The sequence below is a fragment of the Cyprinus carpio genome, chromosome A5 (assembly GCF_018340385.1).
Source record: "Cyprinus carpio isolate SPL01 chromosome A5, ASM1834038v1, whole genome shotgun sequence".
NCBI lineage: Eukaryota > Metazoa > Chordata > Actinopteri > Cypriniformes > Cyprinidae > Cyprinus > Cyprinus carpio.
Genome location: NC_056576.1, coordinates 17,011,317 through 17,027,956, shown reverse-complemented (window position 1 = coordinate 17,027,956; position 16,640 = coordinate 17,011,317). Strand labels below are relative to the sequence as shown.

Here is a 16,640-nt window from a genome sequence, read left to right as displayed (position 1 = left end):
GCACGAGTGTCACACTTGATGCTAAGCAACGAAAATTAAATGCAACAGAAACAGTAGACAGCAACTGTGCAGAAATTTGATATGCCGTTATAACTAACGTTAGTACTAGTACGGGTAAGTTCTAATTAATGTGAATATGCCATTTATTATATTATTTTTTTGACCTTATGTTAAAATCGCTCATCTTCTTTCTAATTAATACATTTTTTTTCAAAGTCGAAACGTACTACAATAAGTTTCTTTCATATCTTTTTTTTTATCATATCTCTAAACAGTACAGTTCTTATTATGCACTTTAACATTGCTGTATCCATTTTAAACAGGTTAAATAATTAAATCGCGATGACTGACGTCAGAGAGCAGCTACTTTCTATTGAGCAGAAGTATAAACGTTTCACACAACAGCAATTTATATTTATAACGGCTCTTGAGCGCTCGAGGGAGCACGCGAGGGACAAAACTGAGCCCGTCTCCACCGTGACACAGGTGATTATTTATTCAGTTTCCAAAGTAATTACACTTTACAGTATACCGGTGAAAGATTCTTGAAGTTTCTTAAAATTACACTGTCGTTCAGTGTCACATGAACCTTTTGAAATTACTCTTAATGTGCTGATGTGGTTTCCAAGCAACGTATCTTACTAGTGTAAAAGCAGATGTGCTGCATAATAATAACAGCATTTATTTTTTTCTATTAGTCTTTACTTTCAGTTTCGCACAATTACATGCAACCTTGCTAAACACAAGTATCAATAATAGATTTAAAAAAAAAAAAAAAAAACTTTCAAACAGCAGTGCATATGTACTAATCAGTTCCACATAATATTATTGCTTATTAGGTGCACTAAATGCATACTTATGTAATTACACTTACTGTAACATTATGATCTTATTAGTAAATGATGTTCCTCTATAGGTCCAAAGGTACCTGAATCACCACTGCAGCAATTCCACAGACAGAAGCATCTTCTTGCTCTTTTTGGAAATTATTTCTGATCTTGAAGGCGTTTTAAAACATCTGGAATCTTCACTGTCCAGCAGAAGCACGTCCAGTGAGGGCCTGACTACTTGCAGGGAGCTCCTCAGCCCCAGCAGCAACATCAGTCAGCTAAGGGCACAGTTAAGTGATAGGAAAATTACACTAATTATTTACAATTTATATTTAAATTATCCAGCATAAGGATGCTACAATTTATTTTGTTCTTTGATTGAAATCACATGGTAATGAACCTCAATAGTCAGAATAGCCACAGTGCATTACCATTGATTACTATTTTTTTCTCTCTACTTCACAGCTACCCACACAACGAGATAAACCGGCTGAGCTGTGATGAAGCAAGAAACTTCTATGGGGGGATTGTGAGTGTGATTCCACTGGCTCTAGACCTCCTCACCACCTACAGCAGAGGAGGTGCTCAGCACGTCACTCCAACAGCTACAGAAACATCTTAAACAGTTACAAAAAACATGGAGATTGTTGCAGACCTTGTTGAAGAGACCAGTAAAAACCAGCCTGGAAGCCACCAGGAAATTCAAGGAGATAAAACACTTCTTCAAAGAAAAGTATTATTAAATATACAATTACCATTTTAAAATGAATGACTATAACAAAAATATGCAAAACATATACATTTTATTTTATTTTTTTGTTGTTGATCATAGCAAGTAGGAGAACACAAATCTGTTTTCTCAAATTGAAAATAGAGTCCCTGTTTACCTGCTACACCGGTCACTGTCTGATTGTACCATAGTTCAGATAACTTTCAACAAATGACTTTAGGTGATGGACAGGCTTCCTACTTTTTTTCAGTAAGGCATTTCGTGAAACAACTAAATATTTGAAAAGGGGTTTTAGTATAAAAAGAGAAAGTAAAGTCTGAGTGACAGTTAAACGAAGCACAAGCTGTAAGATCACGCTCGTGGTGAACTGTGATAAGAACAGTCTGAACAGAAAGAAAAACAGCAGAGATTTCCATTGATTTCAATTCTCATTGTAAACTCTCGGAGCCATTTCCCCAGCTGGCAGGCTGAAGCCAGCATTTTTTTTTCTTTGCAACAGCACTTCACATATTCCAACTATATTCCGCACTGAAAACAAACCCAGGGGGCAAGTTTTTTAGAAAGAGACAAGTATATTGCTCTGCTAAGGTTCAGCAATCTTAAGAAGGCTTGAATTAAAAAAAGAAGTGCTTTTACTTCAGCCAGCTGCAGCCCATTATATGAAGCCTTTTCTTTGCAGATGGGGTCTGACCTGTGTAAGACAGAAATGAAAGAACATAATAGAGGGAAATAAGCCTTCTGGCTTATAGCAAGCAGCTTCCTTTCAGAGCTTAGTGTGTCGAAGTATTGCAGTGGCCTTATTTTGTGCGCTATTAACACGAGCATTCACCCTTCAGACACATCTTAGACCACAAAGATATTCTCGATTCACAATAGGTCTCAACTGGACAAATGCACCTACAGCAGCCTGGCTTGTGTTCTGTAAGGCTCTGATGGTCCTGCAAAGCAGCAATCTAAATCGTTTATTTTTCCCATCATCACTCATACCTTCAAGCTGGCATGAAGTGTTAGCCAAGTATTGCACTGGTGACTGGGCGCTACAATCCCAGCGGAAAACATTAATGCATAAAAATAAAATCTATTACTAGAAACAACACGAAACTTGCTTATTCTCTATAGACGAAGCACACAAAACACTGCTACGGCATATACACATGGCTCGCCTCAGCAATGAAATGTGATTTCTTATTCTACTTCACCTATTCCACATAGCTTCTTTTTTGTTTTTCACATTTTTAATCGGACTGACTGGTTGGTTTTTCATAGGCATGATCTATTTACAGTGCTGCGTTTGCAATGATCACCCTCGGTATTGTGCGATTTCTGAGCCACATCAGCGGAAATTAACTATGCTCATCTCAAAGCGTGACACAAGGAGGCATTTTGTGTGGACAAATTAAGGAGGATTGGAAACCTAATGGTACTATTACAAGAGCAAACACAGTGATCAAGTCAATACATTTGCTGAAAAGTACAGTGAGGCCCGAATAACATTCAACCACAACGCAATATAATCACCACGGTCGCTAAATGCAGATTATAAAAAAAACAACAACAAAAAAAAAGCTTTTTTGAAGACAAGATGTTCTCTTGCCACTGTGGTGACTACTACTGGCAACTGCCAACCAACAACTTTTTTTTTTGGCGGTTTTGTAGTACAAGAGCTTTTAAAATTAACTAAAACTCTGCAAACCACTCTAACAAAAAGAGCAGTGCATTCTAATACTGGGTCCAATATTATCCTCTTCTAACTGCGGGGAATCATGTCAGCGGTGTACAATCAATGCTCATGGTGGGTCTCATTGTAGTCCATGATCCTCAGATCTTGCTGCCTCCTCCGCTGAATATTATATGCCTGGGGTCTGTCTATGGGCTGCAGGTCAGTAGCCTCTTCAAGCTCCATGCTCTCTGTGGGCTCTGTGATTGACTCAACCATAAGATCCTTAGAGAGGCAGGTGAAGGCGGCCGGCTCACCCTCATAGTGGCTCTCGCTTTTATTTCGAAACATTTCTCTGGCTCTCTTGCCCAAAAAGCTTCCGGTACTGGGATAAGAGCCAACTGCCAGCGGGGAGTTGCAGGGGAGAGCGGGAAATGAATGGGTAAGGGCGGAAAGATCTTCTTCCTGACTGCCATTAATGAGTGCTGTGGATGTTTGAGGAGACCCGGCAAATATTTCACCATTGACACACACGTGCATGCCTTCCTCCTTTTTCATTGGTTCGGCTGATAGAAACGCAGCAGATGGGCCTGTACTGTTGCCATTTGGCCTGAAACACAATCGGAAACATAATTTTGCTACACTTTCAACAACCCATAATTTTTCTGTCTTTTATTTTGCCACAAATAGTCTAGAATGCATTACAGAACAAAATCTTTGCATTTGTAAATCAGCCTGTGGAGAAGAAACATATATGCATGACAATATGGAACACACCTCTGCTTGGTTGGACTGTTGGGTTCAGAAGTGGGCTCTGCTGGTGATTTAGTGTTCAGGTTTTTGAGCTCTATCTGGCTATAGAGCTCAAGCAGCTCAGATTGTAATGCATGAGTGATGTGCTTCTGGGCCAGATACCTGTTCTCTGAAGCCTGCAGCTGCTCCCTACAGGAAACAAAAAAACAGTGAAGACAAGGATCATATTAGCAAATCTTACAGCAAAACGCTGTTGAAGAGATGAAAAGAGCCTGATGATCCATATTATATAAACATAATTAAATGTAAAGAAAGAAAAATTTCCCAAACTGGGGTTAGCGAACCCCTCGGAATTCAAGTGGAAAATGCAGGAGGTTCATAAATTGTTAAATATAATAATAAAATCATAAATATGTAAAATTAAAATGAGTATTTACTTATTTAAAAATAAAAATAAAAAAAAACAATAACAATCAAATGTGTTAAATTACTGAAATAATATCACAAAAAACTATCATCAGAGAACCATGAACATGCAAATGTGTTAAATTATTGAAATATTAACATAAAATCTCAGGGGGTACTTCAAATTAATATTTTAAATCAAAGAAAAATTCTGAAAACCCTGTAATGTAATGTAATAAATCAATAATCCCATGTGTTTTAGCACAGAAATAAGACTCAGAATCAAACCAACATCAGAAAACGACTTTTAACAGGACAATGAAGGCAGAGGTAAGCTCATACGTGGCCTGGCTTTTGACATTCTCCAGCAGTTTCTTTTGCTCTCGGATGACTTGCTCTTTCTTGGTGTGTTGGGTCTCCAGGTCTGTGATGCGCTGTTGGGCGGCTTCAAGTCTCTGACTCTGCTGAAGAGAGTTCTGCCTCAAACGCTCAGCCTCATTCAGTGAAGATGCCTGCAGCATATTCAGCTCCTAACAGTAACAAAAGAGATCAAGTCAAAAATCAAGTAGTGATCTGCTGGGTTTTGCGCAATGATGCAAGTCATGATAAGTCATCAGTAGTTAATAATCTGCCTACCTTGCTAGCCTCAGGTCCCAAGCGGTCGATTTCCTTCACACATAACTTGTTGGCTTCACCCAAAAGCACCAGCTGCTTGTTCAGGAAAGCCATCTGCTGCTCCATGTTTTCACTATTGTTCAGCTGAGGTTGGATAAATCAGGAACACAAATTAAACCATAAATAAATAAGGGCAATTTTTTTATTTTTTGCTTTCAAATTATTCTTGCAGTGTGATAGTGTTTTATGTAATATATCTTTGTCATAAACAAGTCTTACCTTGATGGACAGCTGGCTGAGCATGTGTCCCATATTACACACTTTGTTATTGGCTTTCTGGAGCTCTGCTTCCATTTCTCGGACCTTCTTCTGATTCTCTTGCAAATCACTCTGTAAATGATGCCACATAAAACATTAGCATTTAACACAGATAGCACACATTCTTTTCTACATTCCAGCAACAGAATGGCAAATGCTGACCATTTTTGATGTATTTTTTCATGTCCTATAGCCCTATGATCACCTTTAGCTCCTGCATCTTTGAGTAATAATCATTCCGCTCCTTCTGTAGCTGCTGGATTTGAGTCTGCAGTTGGTTCACAAGAGCATCTCTGTCTTCCTGTATATGCCTGGAGCGTCGCTGCTCCTCTTTCAGGCTTACCTGCACAGTCTGGATCTCAAAGTCCTGAAGCTTGAGTTGGGTTTTCTGCCACACACACACACAAACCACACCACTGGAAAATCGCTGATATTAACAACAAAATTTCAAGTAACAAATTACAAAAAAAACAACCATTTAAGAAGGCTTTTGTGTCAAGCCTGACAAGACTTTTGAGGGGTTTTAACAGGATAATGTCATCAGTCATGCCAAGACCTTAAAGGGATAGTTCACCCAAAAATGAAAATTTGATGTTTATCTGCTTACCCCCCAGGGCATCCAAGATGAAGGTGACTTTGTTTCTTCAGTAGAACACAAGCAAAGATTTTTAACTCAAACTTTTGCAGTCGGTCAGTCATATAAGTCATATAATTATAAGTGCATTATCGCCACCTATCTCTCAAATGGACCATTGACACTCCTAATTGAGATTGTAGATAGAGTGTCAATGGTCCATTTGAGGTAAGTGGTGGTAATGCACTTATAAGTCTGTGATCCTCCGTAAAGCAAGAAGAAGAAGACGCCTCATGTGCAGGCTGAAGAAGAAGGCACGAATGCACTCAGGACAGTTCAGACATTGCAGTGAAAAACAGAGGTAAAAAATTATATAAATACTGTTCAGTTTCTTGATCATTTTGTGTCTTTACACATTAATGTATCGTCATAAGCCGCAGGGTTTAATTCGGTTTTGTTTGTGTATGTTTTATGACTCTCAAAGCCGTGATTCCCATCCACTATTATATGATTGACAGACTGCAATGGTTTGAGTTAAAAATCTCAGTTTGTGTTTTACTGAAGAAACCAAAGTCACCTTGGATGCCCTGGGGGTAAGCAGATAAACATCAAATTTTCATTTTTGGGTGAACTATCCCTTAAACATTTCCTGCACTGATTATAAAGGAACATTTACAGAATTCCTCAGATTGGATTTGGTACAATGTGATAAATGGAGCTGAAATTACTAATGATTATTGTGTGGTTAAAGTTTGATCAAACTAAAATATTTAATGAGTATGCAAAGAATGGGGCATGTGTCAAACTGACAAGCTTTTCAATTATATGCCGAATTTTGCGCAGGCATAGATAATTCTTCCAGTTTCATTCACTACCATGGAGTTGTTTTGCTCTTCCAGTGCAGTAGCATTGACAATACGTCCGAACAGACGGCGGTTACGAAGTGCATGTTGCTCTCTCTTATGTCTCTCATACAGCAGCTGGTTATGCAGCAACAGCAGCTGACTGCGCAACATCCCCAGCTCATCTGACTCGGGACAGGATATAGACACGGGACCTGGAAAAAAACTTCTCAGCAAACAAAAAAAAAACAAAATAATACTGCTGTTTTAAAAAATTAAAAAAAAAAAAAAATTATAATTAAGGCTTCAGAATATTGGAAATAACATGATAATTTAAGGAAAATACAATAATATAAATAAAATCATTTGACAAAAGTCATTTTTTTACAGCAAATTACAACACTAAAATTTACATTAAACTATTAAACCATTAAGCTTTAATTTTGTTAATTGGATCATTTGCACACATGTAAATGAACAGTGCTGTGCTTCACTCTGAAACTTGCAGCCCATGTTATTTAATTAATCTGCAGCTTTCGTGTTTTGGTAATCAAATTAAGCCATATCACAATATAGTGCAGCTTTACTGAGAATCTACAGGGATTCTGATTATTTGGCTGATAAGGACCAACACAATGCTGTTTCTGAGGATATTATAAAGAATGACATAGAAGACAGCAAAAGAATCTGAAAAAATAATAGTATTTAGAGGAAACCATCAGTAAACTGGAAACAAACACAGAAAAGTTGTAAGAAAAAAGTTGGAGGACACAGTCGTCTTGAGCACGGAGAGCCTATAAATTAGTAAAATAACTAAATACCTTTTCCTTTATTGCTATGCTGTTTACCTCCAGAGTGTGGATCTGCTGATTGGCTTTGAGAAGACAGAGTTCTGTAAAAGAGCAAACAGACAGTGCTCCGTCACATTTCCTCTAAAACACTTTCAATAGTCATATGAGACATAAGAAAAGAGAAAAACAGAAGCGTACGTCTTCAGCACTTTCTCATGGGTGTCATGACCCTGCTGGATAACCCGGTCCAATAGCTCCAGAGGGGAGGTAGCAGAAAGATCCTCTCCCTCTAGCTCCTCTCTGTGCTCCCTTTCTTCATCAGCTCTCTGGGTGGCCTCTGCAGTCTTCCTCTCCAAAAACAGAGATGCCACTTTAGGAAGGGTGAGGTCAAACAGCGGCTCATATGGCATGGACTCCTTCGTCAGATCAGACAGAGAACATTTACTACACTTCCCGTTTTCAATGGGGGTGAATGCGGGCCAGAGGGACCAGGGTTGATGCTCTCCTCCTTTGGCAGAAAATTCAACCCTGTCTGGTGTGGACACTAAATTCTGCTCATGGCTGGGGTGAGATGAGAGGAGGGTGTCCAAGGAGCCAGAAAATGAGGAATCCAGGCCCGGCCTCATTCCGAATTCCAGTCTCCCACGGGTCAGACTCAAAATCTCCTCATTGATAATATCTTGAAAAAAAAAAAAACATTTGAGAAGTCGGTGAACGCAGAGCTCATTGACATTGACACACTTTTAATCTGTGGGACTTATTGTTTTGCATGATGTCACTGCTCTCACCATCCTCTCTCTCCCCGTCTGTCCTTTTGACAATGTCAGAGAGCTGTTCCAATGACACCGGAGTCTTGGCATCACTTGCACCTCCTAAAAGTAGCAAAAGTAAAGCATATTAAGCGAGTATCAGTTACTAACTGAAATAAGACTCTATAAATCTCAGCAGATATTCTCACCATTGTTATTAATACTTATAGGTGTGACTTTCTTCAGGTAGTTGCCTGTATGAATCACCTGAATAGTTTTAGACAGAAAAGCATTTTTATGAAAAAACGCTCACAGAATATGTTTAATAAGTAATGAAGCAAATGCTTTATACGTTCATGTACCTTAGCCTGAGTACTGCTGGTGTTTTGTGCAGGCTGCCCTATTTCCTCTGAGAGTGATGGGAGAGGGGATGACCCTGAGGGTGTGGAGGGAGAAAGGGTCCATTTTCCATCCCCTGTAACAAAAATAACCCCTGAAGCCATCTGAGGGACCAAACAAACAAACAAACATACAGAACCATTGCTGCTTTCTAGACCAAAATGCATTTGGCTGACCTGAAGTGCTGGGGATCCATCCTGAGAGGTGGGAGGCACTATGTGAGACATCAGAAACTGTGGTGGGGGACATTCCTCTAGAGCTGGGAGGGGTGGTCATCCCACACACCGAGGAAGGACTCCACATCTCCTCCTTCGTCCCTGAGGAGTTCATCTCATCCCTCTATTGATGGACCAAACATAAATTCATTCAGTTAGGAGTCACGGGACATGCTTATCTACATTTAGAGGCTTGTTCTGACTTTCAAAACAATTTGGATAACTACATACTAGGAGTAGGCAATATGATTTTTTTAGATTAACTCTTTTCTATTTTATTTATAATTGGTTGTATTTATAGTATTTGTTCTTATTTTACTACTGACGGTTTACTTTTATTGTACTTCAGTTACTGTACAAAGATTATCAGGAAATTTAAGTAAGGTTTTGGTCAATTTGCCTACTTATTTGGAGGATTCTCACCTGATGGTTAGGGATCTGTGCGCTGGAACCTGAGTCTTGGGTTACAGTGAGATAAGGTAATGACAGAAAGAGAGACTGCTGAACAGCAGCCCTTGGTGTGACAGATGTGATTTCTGTTAGCAGAAAGTAGGTACGTTTCAAAATCAGTACTCACAGGAAGAACCGGAAAATTGTATTATTTCTTAATACACATACACATACACCCCCACACACACACACACACACACAAAACAAAGCCTTTAGCCATTCTGTGGTCTAATATATTGTAAATATATACATTTTCACATGTAGATTTCACATGTTGATCTCCTTTAGATATGCATGAAGATTTAGCATTTGGTAAGTTTCTACATATATGTTTATGTATTTGTGTTTTGATAACCGATTTTCCCCATCATCTTATTGGGCCCAACAGAATGAATGTATGTAACCTTTCTCTTGACCTGTTATCTATTGTGCTTCTTAATTGCTGGATTACATCATCTTGTTTATTTTTAATGGGGTGCATTTAAAAAAATAAAAATAAATAGTTGCTCTTTATTTGTGATGAAGACCTGTGTATGCAAATGCCTTGATTTTCAAAATCTCTCTTGTGGTTGGATTTCCTTTTTCCATTGGAAACATTTACAAACAATAACTACACAGAACATCATGGAATTAGAAACAGCATTAAACATTATATGTTATTTTACCATGGATGCTGAGCTCTGAGCATGATCGGCTATGTTCTACAGGGCGTCGTGGTATGTGATCCGACAGAGAGGAGTATCCTTCTTCAGATGAAGCCTCCTTAGAATCCAGTGAAATTTTGGCACATTCAATCACAATATCATGAGGCTCAAATTTCTTCCATCTACACACAATTAAAAACAGTAAAGCATGAAAAATCAGGTTCACTGGATCATGTTAAGATATAAAAGAAATTGTAATATTTAATTTTACATACCTAATCGGATCAACCTCGTAGTCTTTGGTTCCGGTAATGAGCTCAGGATGTATCCGTACATACTCTAACATGGGTTGATATAAAAGAAGAAGGAAATTTTAGAGCAGGTGTTAAAATAGTAATAATAATTTTGCTGCTTATATGACAATTCTTAAAATTGTGTGGCACGAAAGATAAAACCTCACCTTCACCACTTCCTCAAACGTGTCAACGTTTTCCTTCATACTGTAGTGGGCACGCAAGTAAGAAACGAAATTACAGGGATACATGCCATATAAACGATGAAAAAGCGAGTATACGCTGGCATATAGATGGACTGCAAACACTCCCTGAGCTTGACCTACAGGACACATTCAAAGAAAGAGTACCTTTAAGACCAAGTTATATTTGGACCATCTAGAAACATTGCACTTCCAAGAACTGAAGCTTAAAAAAAACATTTCCTTTACCAAACACAGTACCTGGGTGACGTTGGTTCCAGGCAGCAAGCCTTCCAAAGATATCAAAGTACTCGCACAGAAGTTGTTTACTTGTCTGAGGAATCATGGGTAGTAGAGCGATCAACACCAGCACACCAGTTATGAGAACTACGACATCGGAGTCAGTCTGAAAGTAGAAATAAAATTAAAAAATACCACTACCATTCAAAAGTTTGGGTTCTGTGAGTAAAAAAAGAAAAAACATTTTTTTAAATGTATAAAAAAAATTACAGTAAAGACATCAATGACGGAACAAAATGTTTCTATTTCAAATAAATGCTTTTCTTTTAAATGTTCTATCCAAAGAATTCTAATCAAATGTATAACTGGAAAAAAAAAAAAAACATTAAACAGCAAAACACTTTTGAACATTGGCAATAATATCATCAGCATATTATATTTATATTATGCTGATTTATATTATGTTTTATATTTCTGAATAATCATGTAAAACTGAAGACTGAAAATTCAGCTTTGCCATCACAGTAATATATTACATTTTAAAATACTCCAACAGATAATAATATTTCACAATATTACTGTTTTAATATATTTATGATCATAAGAGACTTAAAAATCCATTTAAAAATCCAAAAAAACTGAACCAAACCTTTTGAACGGTAGTTTATGTAGACGTACACACATATATAGGTTTAGAAGACAATTTAGGGACAATTTTTGGATTAAATATTCCTTTAAAACCTCAGGGTAAAAAACATTAGACAGGTTTAAAACATTAGAATTCCATTTCTCAGTTATCTCGAGTCAGAACAGCCCGTATTTAAGTCATTAACCAAGTTCAAAGTCCCATTTATAACCCCATCACACTTGACTGGTTTCGAATTTTTGGTACCTTGAGGCATTTGAGCAGCGAGGCAAGCAGAGGGAAGCGAGCGATCTTGTGGATCCATGGTGGCTGCTTGCGAACAATATGGCCAAGGAGGGTGATGGTGGAGAGACGGCAGCTCTGCTTGCCCATGCATTCATTCATCTTATCTAAAAGATACTACAAAGAAATATATCCAGATGAGGCTGCTATTCATTAATCAGTGATGTTCTGAAAGCCACAATGAAACAATCACTATCACCAGTCTGTTTACTGTAGACCACTGAAGATGAGGATTCCCTCACCTTGTCATGGGGCTCCCTGACAGAAGACAGGATGTCCACAGCTTGAGATGAGCTTGTCTCCAGGAAATATTCCACAATATTCCACAGCAACATGGTCCCTTTATCTATTAAAAAAATGAAAATTACTACATGCATCCATTGATACTGACAACAAATTACAAGTGTATTAAATAAACTTCAAACACAAGTTGGACAAACGTACTGGTACAATTTGACCCATGCCCTTAAAAAATTATGCAAACGCAAGAGCCAACTAACCTGCACTGAGTGTTTCCTGCAGCAGGTTTTTGACCTGATCCAGCTTGTGTAGGTCAGTGGACCCCAGAAGAGGGACGAGGTCCAACACATTTGGCTGATCTTTGGCCATAGCTGCATAGGACAGTGGGCAGGACTGATGCCTTTGTCACAGCATAAACCGATGCCCTGTGGTGTCAGCATGGGGTGTGTATGCTTGAACTAGTGATAAAAAAAAAATACAAAACACAATCCCTGTTAAACAAATAATAAAAAACACAGAACAATAATGTGACTGAGGCCAACTTGCAACTGAAAAACCTCGGCTGTGTCTTTAAATACAGCAAGGTGCCTACATAGACACCGGTTTGGACAGGTGTGCTTAGAGTATGCTGCTGAAAGCTTGGAACTACAACTAAAATACTGCACCAACAAAAAGTACCAAAGTGTACTAATATTCATACCTCGTCTGATATGTAATGCGTAAATACCATGTTTTATGATAAGAGCCAGATCAATTTCATTTTTTGCAATTTCATGTTTTATGACTGGTACCATGGATTTAGACATGTACCATACCAATACCATGTTTTCTGACATTTACTATGCTATTGTCATTACCTTTTTAGCACATTTAGCACATTTATACCATGTTTTTTTTGGACATGCATGCACACAAACACACTCATATTTATGGGGTTTAGTATGATTTTTAATTTTCATTTTTTTTTATTTACCATGGCACTACCAAGGTTTCTGTCTGGGCATATTCCTTGGTATTCTTTTAAGCACTACATAAATACCATGGTACATGAACATGGTATTCATTCAGCACCATGGTAAAGCCATCTTATACCATCAATGCAAACCAAAACAGTACACTTTTGCAAGGGTGTAATCACAGCAATGCACTCGTCTATGATGCCCAAAATATGGTGTCTAGGTAGTCAGCTCACTAGGATTTGAGACGCAGCCATAATGAAAATCAAATATAAGGTTAGACTGTCATGCTGGATTCAGTATCTCTAGCGAGGAAAGTTGAGCTGCGAGCGTTCATAAAGACTGGAGGCAAATTAAAAGCAGTTGGACTTTTAACTTCACGAATACTTAAACGCAGTATTAATCTAAAGACCTTTACCGTTAACTGTTTTCCCCAGTCTCACAGTAAGTGTTAAACTCAATCAATAAAGCAAAGCAGTTCTTGTAAAGCCATGTACTACGTGACAGCAGCACATTCATCCCTGCTGACAAGAGAGCTTTAACTCTGCCTCACGTCCATGACACCTTTTGCCATCTGTTTTTACTAAAACCTGACTTACTCTACGACAAATATGGCACATTAAACACGCATCAGGCGCCTCAAAAACAATTTATTACCGTTCAGAGAGTGCGAACTTCAGACAGTCGCCATCTTGAAAACCTCACGTCCTTTTACACTGCTGAGCTGTTTGCGCAGATGAAAAACTTCATATACGTAACGATCCCAGCGAAATTGCAATCTGGAGCTGAGGGATTATGGGTTGATGTTTAATTATAGAAAGGATACTGACCGACTCTTCTGTCTCGCTGTCACAAGATCACTGGCAGAAAGGTGTGAAGTGCTGCTGTGCAATGAGTGCTAGCTAAGCATGCAGCCAGCTGCTTCAGCGCGACAGAAGCTCACAGCGCATGCGCGGAGCTTTAAAGGACAATCGTTTATTTGCAAGTACCAAACAGACTGAGTTTTATAATGTATAGGCCTATAACTAAAAATGCAATACTAAAACTTATTTCAACATACACTGACAGTGCACATAACGGTTTTTATACTGTACAGACTGTATTTTCTATCGCCCTACACCAACCCTACACCTAAACCTACCCCTCACAGAAAACTGTGCATTTTTACAATCTCAAAAAACAAAACAAAACAAAAGATCTGCATGATTTAAAAGCTTCTGTACACATGGGGACCTCAATTTAGGTCCCCATGGTGACACAAGTCCCCATGAGTTGGTGTGGTTCAGGTTTAAGTCAACACACACACACGCGCACACACACACACACACACACACACACACACACACACACACACACACTGTATTAAATAAAACAAAAAACTACGTAACAATATACTAGTAATAATAATAATGTTGAATTTGTATCATTATTATTACTAACAACAACAATAATTTAAAATTATTATTACTATTGTTATTATTGTTGTAAATTATTATTATTATATAACATTATTATATAATAATAATGATTATAAATACAACTAAGGATATAACAGAGAAAGGAACACATCTATAACTGCTTTAGTAAATTAAATTTACTAAATAAACTAAATAAAAAAAAATTAGTCTGTATTTCACAGAGTTCTTCAGTTAATGTGCTGTTTAATTATAGTCTGTTAAGAGGTATTAATTAGTGTTGTGAGGTTGCTAATGCATATCTGATTTATTAATTGTTCAAGGGAGAATATTAGAGAGCTATAAGCAAAGCTTCACAGAAAGGACAACAACCAGATAAGACCCTTACAGCATTTACAATGAGCACTGGGGACCTGATCCTGAGCAGAAGACCAATCAGAAAAAGAGTGGACATTGAGACTGTCCAGGTGCAAACCCAGATAACACTCCAGCTTCATGCTGATATGCCTAATATACTGACATGGTATGAAAATGGTGTGAGTGCTGTGAAGCCGGCAGTTATCTCTACAGTGAGCTAAATTTAATCCATCTCTGCTGCTCTTTTTTGTTTTTGATCCCACTTATTCATCATGCCCACTAACACTTCTAGATCCCCTGGCACTAGTGGTCTGGCATGCCTTTCACCACTTCAGACAAGTGTGATTGAACCCTTACAGCAATTACCTTCAAATTAAATTACATTAAATTGAATTAGCAAAGATGAATTTAACAAAAGTGATAGTAAACACAATTAAAAGTACTTTATCAAGAAAAAAATCCTCAGTAATATGAGTATGAATGTTGATCTCTTTTGTTGTATACTTGTTAAAAAAAGATAAAAATAAAAATTAGATTAAGATAAAAATGAAAATTAAATTACATTAAATTGAATTAGCAAAGATGAATTTAACAAAAGTGATAGTAAAGACATTTATAATAGAGAATAATAATAATATGAACAATACATAAAAAAAAAAAAAAACAACTTTATTTTAGAGCCTTTAAAAAAAATTATCAAAGCTATAAACATAAATATTAATCAGCAAAAAAATAAACACCATTCATTTGAACTTTCTGTTTATCAAAGAATCCTGACAAAATGTATCATGGTGTCCACAAAGTTTTTAAGCAGCACAACTGTTTTCAGCAATGCTATAAGAAGAAATGTTATCTGAGCACCAAATCCGTATGAATGAAGGATCATGTGACGCTGAAGACTGGAGTAATGGAAACTGGATTCTACTTTGCCATCAATAAATTAAATATTAAAATAAATTAAAATATAAAACAATTATTTGACGTTTTAATAATATTTCACTATATTACAGCTTTTAATGTCATTTTGTGTAATTTAATGCGCATGATTTTGATTAAATAATGCTTTATCAAGAAAATAATAACTATTCAGCATGATTTGTTCTGTTTTGTTGTATTTGTTACAAAAGAAGACAATTAAAAAATTAAATCAAATAAAAAAAAATTTAAGATTATGTTACTTTCATAAAGCTGAAAACTCAACCATGAACTAAATATGTACTCCTGAGACATTAGATAGCATTACAAATTTCTCGGACGGTTGCCTTGCATTCTCAAGAAAGACCTGAAGGTCTACTATTACACCATTAGGTGGAGCTATTTTCCTGCCACGCAGTACACAACATAAATGGTTTTAATGCATCTAGCATGAATCAAACATTAGCATGTAGGGGAAAATATTGTATGGATATTGTAAATAATATTTTGGATCTTGATTAGGAGAGCAGAATTTCTTTATCCCAGTTTCTCAATAAATCTTGCTTCTGCAATTTGCCTGCAAGCAAACCTAACCATTATCCATTGTGATGCAAATGGCTCTGGCCTTAAGCTCTGCTAAATTTTGAGTGGAAGAGAAAACCACAAGGTTTTAAATGTTGCATGCAGATGCAATATTTTTCCCACCCTGCACGATGCTTACACTTCACAGTTTAATTCCAAGTAACCTCCTTTAGATTTATCAAGATGTGTGTGTCAGAAGAGATAAAAACATTCAGCTGAATCCTTTTTCCCTCTATGCTAATAGCACCATTACAAGGCTGTGTCTGTTTTTGTTGTACTGGATAATTATGTGCAAAAGCCTCTTCATTAGGCACGGTTCAGAATAATTAAACAGACATTTTGGATAGGTCTTTTTTACGTGTGGTAGAATGATTTCAATTATGTATGCAAAGAACCACGTGTTTCAAAAAAGTTGATAAAACATACAGCCAATATGGCTGGAACATTACTGGTTTCAACAATATTATAGTTCCAGGAGTCTCACTTCAACCCAAAAGGACATGGCAATTTAAAAAATCTAAATATGCTCAAATATTAAATCATGTAGCAAAGCTGCACAG

General features: G+C 37.3%; 2 protein-coding genes across 5 annotated transcripts; one reads left to right on the top strand and one right to left on the bottom strand.

Moving 5' to 3' along the window:
• Positions 1-4: 4 nt before the first annotated feature.
• LOC109090594 (sperm acrosome-associated protein 9) lies at positions 5-1,786 on the top strand. Its single transcript, XM_019104427.2, has 4 exons — positions 5-114; positions 324-486; positions 917-1,119; positions 1,296-1,786. Exons 2-4 carry the CDS (start codon positions 343-345, stop codon positions 1,450-1,452), a joined length of 504 nt encoding a protein of 167 aa, XP_018959972.1. The 5' UTR covers positions 5-114; positions 324-342; the 3' UTR covers positions 1,453-1,786.
• On the bottom strand, positions 1,617-13,772 carry LOC109090116 (hamartin-like). Of its 4 annotated transcripts, XM_042755698.1 has the most exons (23): positions 13,642-13,739; positions 13,469-13,535; positions 12,116-12,313; positions 11,858-11,961; positions 11,580-11,732; positions 10,709-10,853; positions 10,433-10,587; positions 10,248-10,321; positions 9,994-10,154; positions 9,302-9,414; positions 8,840-9,002; positions 8,627-8,739; positions 8,474-8,531; positions 8,304-8,387; positions 7,714-8,194; positions 7,546-7,616; positions 6,758-6,939; positions 5,514-5,696; positions 5,270-5,380; positions 5,012-5,134; positions 4,718-4,905; positions 3,995-4,159; positions 1,617-3,827 (listed from the first exon to the last, which is right to left on the bottom strand). In XM_042755698.1, exons 3-23 carry the CDS (start codon positions 12,222-12,224, stop codon positions 3,341-3,343), a joined length of 3,423 nt encoding a protein of 1,140 aa, XP_042611632.1. In that variant the 5' UTR covers positions 12,225-12,313; positions 13,469-13,535; positions 13,642-13,739; the 3' UTR covers positions 1,617-3,340. The 4 variants fall into 4 exon arrangements, with proteins under 4 accessions (XP_042611632.1, XP_042611639.1, XP_042611621.1 ...); XM_042755705.1 differs by lacking the exon at positions 13,469-13,535 and having other exon boundaries at positions 7,573-7,616; positions 13,642-13,772; XM_042755687.1 differs by lacking the exon at positions 13,469-13,535 and having other exon boundaries at positions 13,642-13,771.
• Positions 13,773-16,640: the final 2,868 nt, after the last annotated feature.

Coding starts and splice junctions, on each gene's coding strand:
- LOC109090116 (XM_042755687.1), bottom strand. CDS start 12,224: ATGGCCAAAGATCAGCCAAATGTGTTGGACCTCGTCCCTCTTCTGGGG. Junction 5,135..5,269: donor TCAGCCAGCTGTCCATCAAG/GTAAGACTTGTT, acceptor ATCCAACCTCAG/CTGAACAATAGTGAAAACAT. Junction 4,906..5,011: donor TGGGACCTGAGGCTAGCAAG/GTAGGCAGATTA, acceptor TGTTACTGTTAG/GAGCTGAATATGCTGCAGGC.
- LOC109090594 (XM_019104427.2), top strand. CDS start 343: ATGACTGACGTCAGAGAGCAGCTACTTTCTATTGAGCAGAAGTATAAA. Junction 487..916: donor CCGTCTCCACCGTGACACAG/GTGATTATTTAT, acceptor GTTCCTCTATAG/GTCCAAAGGTACCTGAATCA. Junction 1,120..1,295: donor ATCAGTCAGCTAAGGGCACA/GTTAAGTGATAG, acceptor TCTACTTCACAG/CTACCCACACAACGAGATAA.